At 40.2% G+C, this 12,405-nt stretch overlaps 1 protein-coding gene and 1 long non-coding RNA gene across 2 annotated transcripts; both read left to right on the top strand.

Annotated features, from left to right (window-relative positions):
- The first annotated feature begins 4,012 nt into the window (after window positions 1-4,012).
- LOC112275683 (uncharacterized) lies at window positions 4,013-7,647 on the top strand. The gene is made up of 3 exons (XM_024506263.3): window positions 4,013-5,059; window positions 5,258-5,508; window positions 6,578-7,647. The coding sequence occupies exons 1-3, from the start codon at window positions 4,685-4,687 to the stop codon at window positions 6,915-6,917; spliced, it is 966 nt and encodes a 321-aa protein (XP_024362031.1). The 5' UTR covers window positions 4,013-4,684; the 3' UTR covers window positions 6,918-7,647.
- Window positions 7,648-9,041: 1,394 nt separating this feature from the next.
- On the top strand, window positions 9,042-11,294 carry LOC149986497 (uncharacterized). The gene is made up of 2 exons (XR_016500351.1): window positions 9,042-10,599; window positions 10,777-11,294. It is a non-coding gene; the product is annotated as an uncharacterized LOC149986497 (long non-coding RNA).
- The last annotated feature ends 1,111 nt before the right edge of the window (window positions 11,295-12,405 follow it).

Below are 12,405 nucleotides of genomic sequence, written 5' to 3'. Positions count from 1 at the left end.
TTTAAATCAAAGAATTTTTAATATCTAAATTTAAGTTAAATAAGATTCTTATTACTTAAGAAACTATCAACTGAGAAAATATATTTTTTTTCAATTCTTGTTTTTTTAAAATTCAATATCTTAGAACTATATTTAAAAATATCTTAAGATTTTTTTCTTTAAAAATGAATAAGTTAGAATTAAATATTATCTTTGTTAGTACTTTAAAAATGAATCAAAGAAACAATCAATATCAATATTAATGTGATGTCACCTTTCATATATATATATATATATATATATATTGTGATATAAGAAAATGATGCATGATGATTCTTTATTAATCTATCTATATCATAAAAATATAAAATAATCAAATAAATTAAATAGAGTTCAAAGTATTAATTATATCTGTAGAGAATAACAATAAGTTATAAAAAAATTAGAAAATTTATCTTTAAAATAAAAAGAAACAAACATATTACCAATAAATTAGTAGAAATTCTAACTAAATCCAATATACTATATTTATTATCCAATATACTAGATTTAGTTATACTAGATAATAATCTAGTATACTGGATTATATAATAATAATCTTATAGGTAGAACTAAATTGGGCCAAATCAAAATTTTATTTGTCTAAAAATATTATCTAATATTAAGTTTATAAGAGACAAAAAACTATAGATAAGCTTGATTAAGAAAAATCTGAATTAAAAGAAAAAGAACTTAAAAAAAAAACACGTTATTTTAAAAAATTAGTTAAAAACATAAAAATTCTCATTTATTCTAAAACAATCTTTATATACATAGCACAAATTATGTGTAATTTAAAAAATATCTTTACTTTGGACAGAAATGTGTAGAATGTATTTAGACTATCTAATCTAGTCAAGCCTAAACAAAAGTAAATAGATTTTTAGATAGAAATTAGAGAGAAGTTCAAAAAAATAATTTGATTGTTTTTCTGTTTTCAAGAGATGGAATAAGTCATGAATAATCAACAGATGTATGATATAGAATTGGTATAACTATCAATTGACGCACTGAAATCTAGAATCTAGCAGATATTAAAATTGGAAGTAGAGTACTTAATTCAATTGCTACAAGCATAATATTATGCGTATGTAAACATTGAAAGAACTAAATCACTTAAGCTGGAGATTGGTGAAACTGCAGCGCAGAACTTGATGAGTCCCGAGCAGTTTCGTTCCGGTGGATCGCACCATCATGAAGCGAGACGAGTGTTGAGGTTGGATCAGATCGGATCGCATCCCTTTCAATGAGGACGTTACCGAAGTCTGGATCGTGCCTGCGCGGATGCATCGTCGCGCTCAGAATGCTCCAGTTCGTGTTGAATTCCTGCTCTGGGAGCTGAATCTCACTGGTTTCTATTGTCGTAGTTTTATTAGAGTCCCTCTTGGCAGGTTCTCTGTCCTAGAGAACGAGATGTTTGCCCCGTGCTTCTGCTTCTGCTTGCGTCAATCTGGTCACCGTCGCAGCCAAGCGTGCGCCGCATATCTCCTCTGTTCAAACTAGAACTGGGGTCTCTCTTCATTGCCCTTCTTGGGTGGTCATCTGTTGGTCCTCTGCCTTTCCACTGCCAACCCAGTGCGCCACTGCAGTCCTCTTCCAAATCTAATTGCCGTCGCTACACTCCATGAATCACTCTTGAAGTCAGTCGTTGATTCGTTGCTATCATAAGTGATAATGAGTGCATAATGATTGCCGTCTTGGCGATGTGGGTGTCGGCGTTGGGATCTGATCACTGTTTTGTTCACGCAAGGACCGCCTCAAGCTCCCCTGTCGCCATGTGAAAAAGAAATGCACTCCGTCATCCGCATTCAAGGCCTTACGCCTTTCAGGCACAGATCTAAGATGATGTTATATTGAAGTTATTCTTCATGAAGTGAACATGGTTGCTCCATTTCTTTCACTAATCTTTACACTCTGTTTGTCATATTAATTGATAAGTTGAAATGCTTTGTTTTTGCATGATGGTCACTTGTGAAGTTTTCCGTGGGAAGTTGGTTATTTGTAGTGTGGCTAGTATTTCATGTTTACTGTGATATAGATCGTTGAAGACACATTGCAGCCCGAGCGCTGGAGATGCATAAAAAGGTTTTTCGATGGCGGTGATGGTTTAGGTTCCATTTTCCAATTTCCTCGGGCGTCAGAAGCCCAGCTCAGCCAATGCTTGGATAATAATAATGAGTTTCAGAATCCTGAAGCGAGCAGATTTAGTGCTTAGCTTAAAATATAAGAATTCAAGATCTGGATTCTGGAAGGCTTTTGTGTGGAATCATGATATCCTGTTGTATCGGATTAGTCTTTTATAAGCTTTGCCTCTTTTAAGGACTGCAGGTTCTCTAAACTGTGTCCAGATTGACAAAACTGGCAGATTCTCCACCCTTTGTCTCTACACTCGGGATTTCCGAGGTACTGCCAGGGTTTCAGATCTATATTTGCACTCCTCGTACGTGATGAGCAAGACAATTTTGTTTACAATAGGCAGAATATACTCATTAATTCGACGAACACATCCGGTTTTTGCTCTGATGCTATCGGGCTACTTGAGTTGGATCGTCCACACTTCCCTCATTCTCACAAGAGAACTCCTGAGTTTGCAACATTACAAGCCTTTTTATCTGTGAGTTCAAAACAAATGGATCTTTACAAGGGTATTTCAAAACTGCTAGTACTTGTACTGGATCTCGGTGACAGTATTCATTGGTTAATGCATGATGCCGAAATTATCTTGAGTTGAGGCCACATTCATAACCCAATGCATCAGGATAATGTTCAGAGCATAGGTCCTCGCCTTGAAGTAGTTCTCCACTTCGCAAAACCGACAGCTGAAAGTTCCCCAACCTGAAGATGATTAACCTAGGTTTCTTCCTAAACTCCCTAAAAGCTGAATAATCCTCAAAGAATCGTGTATGTGCTGCCAGTGCTCAGTTGGCTGTCTAATCTAGGAAGCAGTACACCCTTGAGGAATCCAGTTGCTGCATCAGGTGCCACCAGAAAGAACGTACATGTACTCGATAGCAAATTGGAATAAAAGGCGCCGCCAAATATAGGGGTATGGCAGCACCGGCATACTACGCGCCAGGACACATAGGTCCTTTTCGTCCTATTGATTTATAGCAGATGGGGGAGAAGTTGGTTCGAGTTTCCACTGTAGCGCTTTGTATACCCTGGTAATATCTTATGTAGGCGCGCCGGATGAACTGCTGTGCCACAGAAACATGGAGGGAGTGAACGCAGGCGCCTGTGTAGCGGCAATTTAATAGAGACCTACGAACCGCAAGTCAACGTCGGAGCGGTTATGGTTGTGCATCCTTAAAGAAAACGCACATTTTTTTCCCCAACCGCGATTCGAATAATTTCATTGAAAATTTATTCGTTCCCGTGTGTGCTGCATTGGAACATGAAAATCTCAGCGTGATAAATTGTCCTTATTTAACCTAACTGCCTCCGGATTTGAACACCTTCTCCTATTAGGAATGTTAAAACTAACTCTGCTTCCATACGGAGTAGGTGTAATGATCTAAAAAGTATTGATTCTCTCTCACATACAGACACAGCCATTCTCCACATCTGAAGGACATCTCTTTAAGATGTCTGCAGTGAGGAGCCAAAAGGCCTGCACTCGTCTGGGTGTGAGGGTGGCCGGCGACCTCCACTCAATGCGGAAATAAACTGGCTACAAGTTGCAGGAGTTGGATGTACACAACAATAGGAATTGTGTAATGAAGACCCCATCTGCTCTAATTTGGAACTTAAAAGCAATCCCAGGGCAAAGGATTGACTTACTGCTAAAGTGTTAGTTTTCTTTTCACCTTCGCTACAACAGCGTGATTCGGTAAATTGTAACAGAGCCCAGGAATGAGAAGCTTCGCAACATGGAGCAGTGGGCCGGGGTCTTCGAACTTGTGGGGCCGAGGCCTGTGGAGACTCTTATTCTTCGTAGCAGCCCTAACGGCAGCACCCACTCCACCCCAACAACCCCCCCCCCCCCCCCCCCCCCCCCTTGATCTTCGCCTCCTCTCCAATCTACAACCGCTCACCCTCGCAGCGTCGCGCTCGACTTCGTCTTGTTCCATCTCTCTACCGCCGCTTTCAGTTCATACCGTCAATACTAGCAACTTGTCCCGTTTCGATTAGGTTCGGATGCTGGAGGGTGTTTGAGAATCGAGCTTGTGCCATGGGTACTAGTGGCCGCAACAGTTTGTTAAGATTTTTTTTTGCGAGTAGTGTTGGTGTGGTGTGATCATCACAAGATGATACGACAGGAGTTTATTGTAATTCGTGTTTAAAATTATGGTATGGATTCGAGGGAAGGCAGTAGAAGCGGCAGTGATTTGGTTGGGGACGGCGCTTGCACCAGCGTTCGGCTGAGTTAGCTGGATCAGGTGGGGGCGGGTCCACCAGAGCAAGCAGTAGGAGGGGTCATCGCACAGCTGCCGTAGGTTCAGGTTATTGAATAGCAAAGCTGACGCTTGGTAGTAGATCTTTTTGTTTGTTTTATCGTCAGTGGAAAGATTGAGGTGAGAATACTGCGATGAGCCGTATCATGATGCAGGTTTGTGACGGCATTGCTTTCGCGGTACGTTTCTGGCGCTTGGCCTAAGGATAGAGGTTTCCAGAGTCGGTGACTGATTCTGCGCACGTCGCCGTCGAGGACGAAGTTCAAATCAACATGTCAGGGTCGTCAGGTTCTAGCGGTACGAACGCTGCATGTGCCGCCTGCAAGTACCAGCGCAGGAAATGCTCCCCCGACTGCCCTTTGTCACCTTATTTCCCACCCGACCAGCCTAAACGGTTTCAGAACGTGCACAAATTATTCGGGGTTTCCAATATTCTCCGCATCCTCAAGCACGTCGACCCAAGCAAGCGTGAAGACACTGTGAAATCTATAATTTACGAGGCCGACACGAGGGAGAAAGACCCAGTTCACGGGTGTCTGGGTGTCACCACTATCCTGCAAAACCAGGTTTCGAAGCTCAAGGATGAGCTCGCCGTGGCTCGAGAACAGATGTACTTGCTCCAACAGCAGCACACTTTTAATCAGCAGGTAACCTTATGAAGATGGCAAAGTCTTTGGAATCAGTCGTCTGGGAGGGTTTTGGTCGGTTGCATCCACAATCCTAAAATTTCTGTTTTGAGCTACTTTTCTTGGGAACTTGGCATTAAGTTTAGAGAGAATTTTGAAAATATACTTCGAAACCTCTTGAGAGAGATTGATGATGAGAAGTGGGCGGTCGTCGAGCAGGCGCGCATGGAACAAATTGTGGGTTCGTTGGGGGCTAGCTCGAGTGTCGTGGATGTGAGCTCTGGGCAGGAGGCTAATGTTCTGATGCACCACTCTCAGCAATACAGTGATATGAACCAGCTCAATTCGGATTTCACCAAGAGCAACCCGCTTTCAGTTTCGTCCTTTGAGCCTGATCAATACCTGAGAAATGACGGCTTTGATCAGATCAAACTTAGTTCAGCATCCACTTCAACATTTGATGTGAGCAGGTATATTTATATTTTTCGCCGATCCCTGGTTAAATACCACTCTATTTAGATATAGTGAATATCGCTTGGAAGGCAATGACACATCACGAAAGTTTATCTTCTTTCGTCTGTGAATTTTACGTTTCGAAAGTGCGCCTCGTAGGTATTGACGGCCCACTTTCCTTGTTCCAGTACTGAGAGAACTTCAATAATCATGTGAGTTTGCGGATTCTGTAAAATACTTTTGAGAGCTAGTCTTTCTGAAATCTTGAAACCTGCGGTTATTACAGGGAGGAATTAAACTAGATTGATTAGGCGATAGACTCAGGTTATCCAGGTTCTCGGTTGTGATTATTTAGACCTTAGCGAATCTAATAGTTCTGTCGTTTTCCGACGAAGATGCAAACACCCTCGCGGAGACACCTGCTAACCTAGAGCATTGGAGAGACTAACATGGACATGTTTCAGTTTGGGTTGGTACACCTTGAAATCGTTGTATCTTTTGGAGCTTTTATTGAGCATAGATAGTTTGGTGTCGTTAGGTGTTTTGATAAGAGGGATAGTTGCTGAGTGCTGGGCGATCACAACAACAGTATCAGTTTAGAGGTACTCAGCTCCGCTCACGTCTTTCTCGGCAAATGGGATTTAGGGAAGAATCTGATTTTGCGTTATCAATCGTTACGAGTAGAGAATCACATGTTTAGTAATGCCGTAGAATACTTGCAACACCAACTCCTGTTTGCATTTGGACTACCAATAATTCTGACCTATCTTTTTACCAGTCTTTTTGAACGAAGCGGGTCCGGAACCCTGCAAATGCAAGATACCATCGCTTTTTTGTGTTTTCCGCATGATACGTGAGGATCAATTACAGGTCAAGTGAATAGAATTAGATGAGGAGACGGTAAGCAATAATGTAAAGTAGACTAACACAATAAGATATACTTACATCGGTCTCACGTGTCTTTGTACAGAGACGAGTCTAAGTGACCTTCTCACAATTACTCAGGGTCACCCAAGTTGAACATTGCATCAATGAAATCAAAGCATGCACCTCTCTCACAGATGCGCAATTGGGCTCTTCAAACAGGTACATTAGAGGAGAGTCTCTGGTGCAGCAATCCGCGCTTCTTGGACAAGTGAAGCTGGACGAGGGATCTGTCCAGTATCGTGCACCCATTTACGGAATGGCCGATGTTGGAAGCTCTTTCATATCCACTCCTAGCGATGATAACTTAACTCAACATGTAGATTGCGCCTTTAACACCCCGGATCCCTATGCAATGGCGATTCGCAGACGTGGCAGTGGCTTTCTCAACCTGACTGCCACCTCTGAGGCTGAACTCAAAAGGTCCACTGGCAGCCACGGTGGAGTTCCCGAGCACGAGCTGAGGAGAGCAGGAGTTTACCTTACCTTAACAAACAACTGATCTGGACCATGTAGAATCACGTTTAAGTCTCATTCGACCAAGTTCGATATCTTCAACTAATGTCATCGATACTACAAACAGTCTTTTTGTATTTACGATTCTTCTGATAGTGTTTTAAATATGGTTTTAAAACTGAACTTAATTGTGTTCACTATTTGAGGTTACAGGATAAGTCTGCAGCTTGAAGACTTGAGTGACTGTAATTTTGAGTAACATAATAGGATGGAACTGCGTCTCTCGACCGCCCTGGCGGCGTAGATAACAGCGTAGAAGCTGAACTGCTGCTAGTTTCATAGGTTTGCAGAGTGACTGCAACCGCGTCTATTGTTCTTCTGAATCATTTCAAATTACGGCGGTTGTAGGTCATATTTTTCCAGAGTCTCTGATTTAACTTAGTAGTGGAATATGCGAATATTCTGAACATGCGAAGTACAGTCAGGATTGAAGATATCAACTTGCAGGATTTGTAGTTAATCGGGCTGTGAGTTGATAAGGATCCAACTGAAGCACAATTTCAGCATTTCCAGTTAAGTATTAATTTAAACTAGTCTCAAGTTTAATCAGGGATGAAGTGAAGGTCACTTTACAGAAGCCTAACTGTTTTCAGCGCACTGTATATAGGGCATCTGACATGTTAGTGTAGTTTGTATTCTTCGGCGTGCAGTTTCTCCATGAAAATGGACCTGCTTATGCACAAATTTTCTTTTGAAATATAGACGCAAGTTTTGGATATTGATGTGTGGAATCAACTTGGGATACAGCAACAGTGATGCATCAACGTTTTATTACATTGATATAAGCACTTTCAACGTATTCATTGTGCTCACCACCATTGTGTCATTCCTGAATTTCATAGCAAGGGATGAAATAGATTTTCGCATCCAGGTTTTGTTTTGTTTTGTATAGTCTTTTATTTTTGTTTTTTTATCCTATTTGAGTGTGTCTGTTGTTTTCTGTTTTTATCAAAGCTCTTATGTACGCACTGCATATCATTTCTTACACATCAGTATAGTCTAGAGCAATCAGCAAATGCATACCATGATCTTTTCCTTGATTGCGTAGCAGAAGACTTGCTCATTGTCGTTCCGTTTTGTATGTTCATGTCGGTATCGGCGGATTCTCTTCAGTACCTATAACATCTGCGTCGTATGCAGTTAGTCAAGTACAGTAGTTTTATTGTCGGATCTGTCTTAACATAGTCATACAGTATAGTTGCGGCTCTGACACCAATCATTACAATCATGTTTTTGACAAGATTTCTGTGTCGTTTCTCGATCTTGTCTGATAATTCACAAAAGTTCCCCGTGACCTCGATATATGTTCAGCCAAAACAGGCCTGGACTGCAGGGTCGAAATCACACATCAACGTCGTCTAGCATACACTCTCATCCAAAGGATTTTACAGGATACGTTAGAAATGCTGGATTGACCTTTGAATTCCTACAAAAAGTGCTGCATTCACTGTCACAATATGTCTGTAAATTCTTTCCCAAGTTTGTCCATCAGAGGGGACTTAACATCAATTTATATCAATGAATGCGCATTCATACTACCAGTAAGAATTCATTCCTGCCCTACAGCTTTTAAACTCCTTGCGCAATGGGCTGCTTGGAAGCACCAGAAAGGTATTTTTCTCTGCAATAGATCAATCAGAGCATACGAAAAGTCATCAAGCGTGAAGTTAGAGACGGTATAGATATTTACAGAAAGTCGTTGAGTATTGGGAAGAAAATGGAAAAGTGGAGCCAAACAGGTACAAAACACCGATGTGCCTCTATGCTGACAGTTTTGATATATGCCCACTTTGAAATAACATCTTCCACATCATTAATCTAAATGCGACTATTAGAATAGACGTCATCCACGCTTTGCTTCCTTCAAACGACAATGAAGCTTTACATGCACTCCATTTTCAAGTCAAGTTTTCGCAATAGTCCTCGGCTACGAAGCTGCTCGATTAATTTTGAACAATTTCTAGACTTAAAATCGCAAATTTCCAGACAGTCTTGCGGGAGGTGGTGGCGGATATCAAACAACCGGATGATCACCTCATCCCAAGTCGAGCAGTTGGGAGAGAGTCAATGAAACACTACTTCAAGACAATGAAGCAGCCTAAACAGTCTGATCTGTGTAGAACAACCACGTGCCACAACACTTTGCTGAGAATTTTTATTACCTTGGATACTAGCTACAGCTCATGCCATCCAGACTATTCTTGATATTCTTTACCTTCAAGAGCATTCTAGAACACATCAGCTGTGGGTAGAACGTAGGGTAAAATGGACTCATGTGGGTGCAGATCGGTTTCAAAGAAGTTCTATAGGTGGAGAATTAAGCGAGACTACCTGTCAATTATGGTTGATACGTAAGATTGCAGCTCGCTATCCAGATGTCAGGGTTGCAGAGGGTCTGGGTGGTGGAACAACCGCGTGATATACATGAACAAGTATTTAAGAATAACGCGGTTTGAGGAAGTCGCGGAGCCGATCAACGCGAGATGCACGCCACTGCGATGATGAATCGGCGCTTCCAAGTTCTATTTCGCAGAAAGAACATTGGATACGAACTTCTCGCCGCAGTACTGCAGTCGTGCGAGCCTTTAAAGGCAAACATCGTGCAAACTCAGCTTCAACATTCTTCCTCTGCTTCCACAAAGTCGGAGACCTTGACCATCTGTGGGAGCAACCTGCTTCAGAAAAATCCAGTTTCATGCATTATTTTGAGCCCATCTGGCTACTTTGCCAGTTTTGCATTCCTTGTTCATTTATGATAACGAAACACTTTGACTGGACTTATCCGATTATGTTTGCTGCCATCTAGTATGCAAGTTTAAGGACGTCAGACCTTCAAATGTTAATTTCAATTCCTAAATCAGTTCAAGAGACTCCGTACAAGTTGCCACCAGTGGTGCGTTTATCAATATCTTCTTCGACTGCGACAGAGTCGCAGATTGATCCACTGATATGTAGAGAGCTTTCAGTCTGCGTCTTCTAGATATGACGGTCATTTTCTGTCATCCATCACATCGAAAGCTTGATTAGATCAGTACTTATCAAAACGCACGAATATCTCATCCTGATTTAAATAGCTGTAGGGTAAAGCTGCTGCGTTCAATCTTGTTACCCTGCAAACACACCAGTACCAGCTCGCACTCGAGAAGCAAGATACTGCAGAAGTGACGTGATTAATCGGAGCCTATTTAAATCCCAGCTCGATGATCTTGTTGTACTTGTGCACAGCAATTGTGTGAAAGAGTACTGTCTTTTGCATACGATCCAGTACAGACATCCTCGAGCCAGATGTCAGATAAGTCCAGTTCTGGTCTAGCCCTTCGCAAAAGTCTCATCAGTTCTGTAAGAGTGGACGTCACCCTGCAGTACCATACTACTATCTGTATTACCAGTGATGCAGACTTTGTGATAACAACTGTGATAATATTTACCACTGCGTTTAGTCAGGTCAATTTCACAATTTCTTAAATCTTCTTATCGAGTGTGTTCTCCCAAGGTTTCTGAAATTTATCCTTATGAATCACTGGTTACCACTGTAATGTGCAGATTGCAAGAAGTACATGAGACCTAGACAGAAGCGATCTGACGAGGTGCGTAATTTAGGATTTGAAGTTTTGACATGAGACATCAAACTCGTCCTGTCATTCCGCACCAAAATGAGAACCCTACAGGTAATGAGTTCAGCCACCTTTTCTCCAACTTCACACCATCCATGATTGCACCTTGTATATTTTCACACAGGTTTAGAGATACCTTGGAAGTTTGGAATTCAACTTCGCTTTCTCTGAGATCTCAGCTTAATCATTGGATTTAGCCGATTTGATTCCTGCATGCAAACTGGGTTGCAGAGTGCTCTGTGTGAGGTCTCCTCTATACCATGATGTATAGTTATTCCTTGAGGTAATCTGAGGGAGTAAAAGAATTACACATGTACAGTACAGGACGTCTTTGACCCTGGTATTCCGTCACTTCTCCTTGTGATCTTTCAGGGTACTTGCTAGCGACCGCTCCACTTTTTGTTTTGTCAATTATGAGAGGAGTGTTCGAGATTGGTAAATTGTGTAACGGAACCTGTCCTGCAATGCTAAAGATAACTTGGTCCAAACACCAGATTGGGCACGTAATTCATAGCTTCAAAATTATGCAAATAACTTGATGCGCTTGTCTTTTCACATGGTTTTGTGGGACTGTAAATGCGGGCAAGCTATTATTATGCTCTCCAGAAACAGGCGCAAACATATAGAGCTATGGTTTCAAACAATGAAACCAGGAATTGGCCTCTTTTGTTGGCTGATTCCAAGAGGAGTCGGTTTTTCTACACAGACATCTCAGTTCATATGATTAAAACGTTCATTGTCTTATCCTTTCCTGATTTCTCCTAAAGATACTGTTCCACAAATTCCTCACTAATTTGCATTGTTTGGTTCAAATCTGTGATAGTTCATGAACCACTAAAGCAGTATCTTAATCTTCCGCTGCAATCAGCTAATGCCTCAGAATGTGGCCTCCATTTTAATGATATGTTCAAAGCCGACTCAAACCCCTGAATAAAACGCTACAATATATGATTAATTATTATTTTTTGATCAGATGGCTAATCTGATGACACTCATCACGAGTCTTGATATCCTTCAGTGTTCTGGCGTTATTAATTCATCTCCTACCAACTTACTAACCAGTCCACCGTCTGTGAACATACCCAATTCAAATGCCACAAATCCTAATGTTGTTGCCTTGCTGCAATTAACATGAATGCACATAGACTAATCCCTCATCTCTGAATCCAACTTGTTTAGGATGTAGATTTTGTAAAAAAGCCGTTGGTTCATGTAATAGAAGGGATCCATGGCTTCAATAATGTAAAAGATACAAGAATAACAATAACATATTAATATAAAAAAAAAAAAATAAATAAACATAAGAGATTATGAAAAATCTTATATTTCTTCTTACAACAGAGAGTAGAGAATTCTTTATAACCATTTAATTATAGTAATAATAATATATATATTGACCATAAGTAAGTAATCATTTTATTAATAGAATTTAATTGATTCATATTTATTAATTTTTTAAGGAAAACAACCATTCATAAAATTAAAGTATTTTTTTGTAAGTTGTTTTATTATTGTGAAGATCTTTATTTTATTTATAAATCTTTATATTTATATTAGTTCATTTAAAACGAAAAAATTAAATATGATGAAATTTAATATAAGTGATTTTTTAACCATAAAAGTATATATTATTAGACATAGAAATGAACAATTGATTATCACAATATATTAAATTAATGGCTTTTGTACCTTATGCATATTTTATTGGAGATCCATAGTATCTTGTTATACGTTTAAGGTATGATTTGGCTTTTGCAAATCATTACATGGCTCAATTTATAGTAGTGAGCTAATAAAAATCTAGACCATGATTTTAATAATTCAAAAAAATGACATGTTTAGAAACATCCTTTTTGACAA

Source organism: Physcomitrium patens, chromosome 23, assembly GCF_059467195.1.
Source record: "Physcomitrium patens ecotype Gransden chromosome 23, ASM5946719v1, whole genome shotgun sequence".
In the NCBI taxonomy this organism is placed as follows: domain Eukaryota; kingdom Viridiplantae; phylum Streptophyta; class Bryopsida; order Funariales; family Funariaceae; genus Physcomitrium; species Physcomitrium patens.
This window is presented reverse-complemented; position numbering and strand designations above follow the sequence as displayed.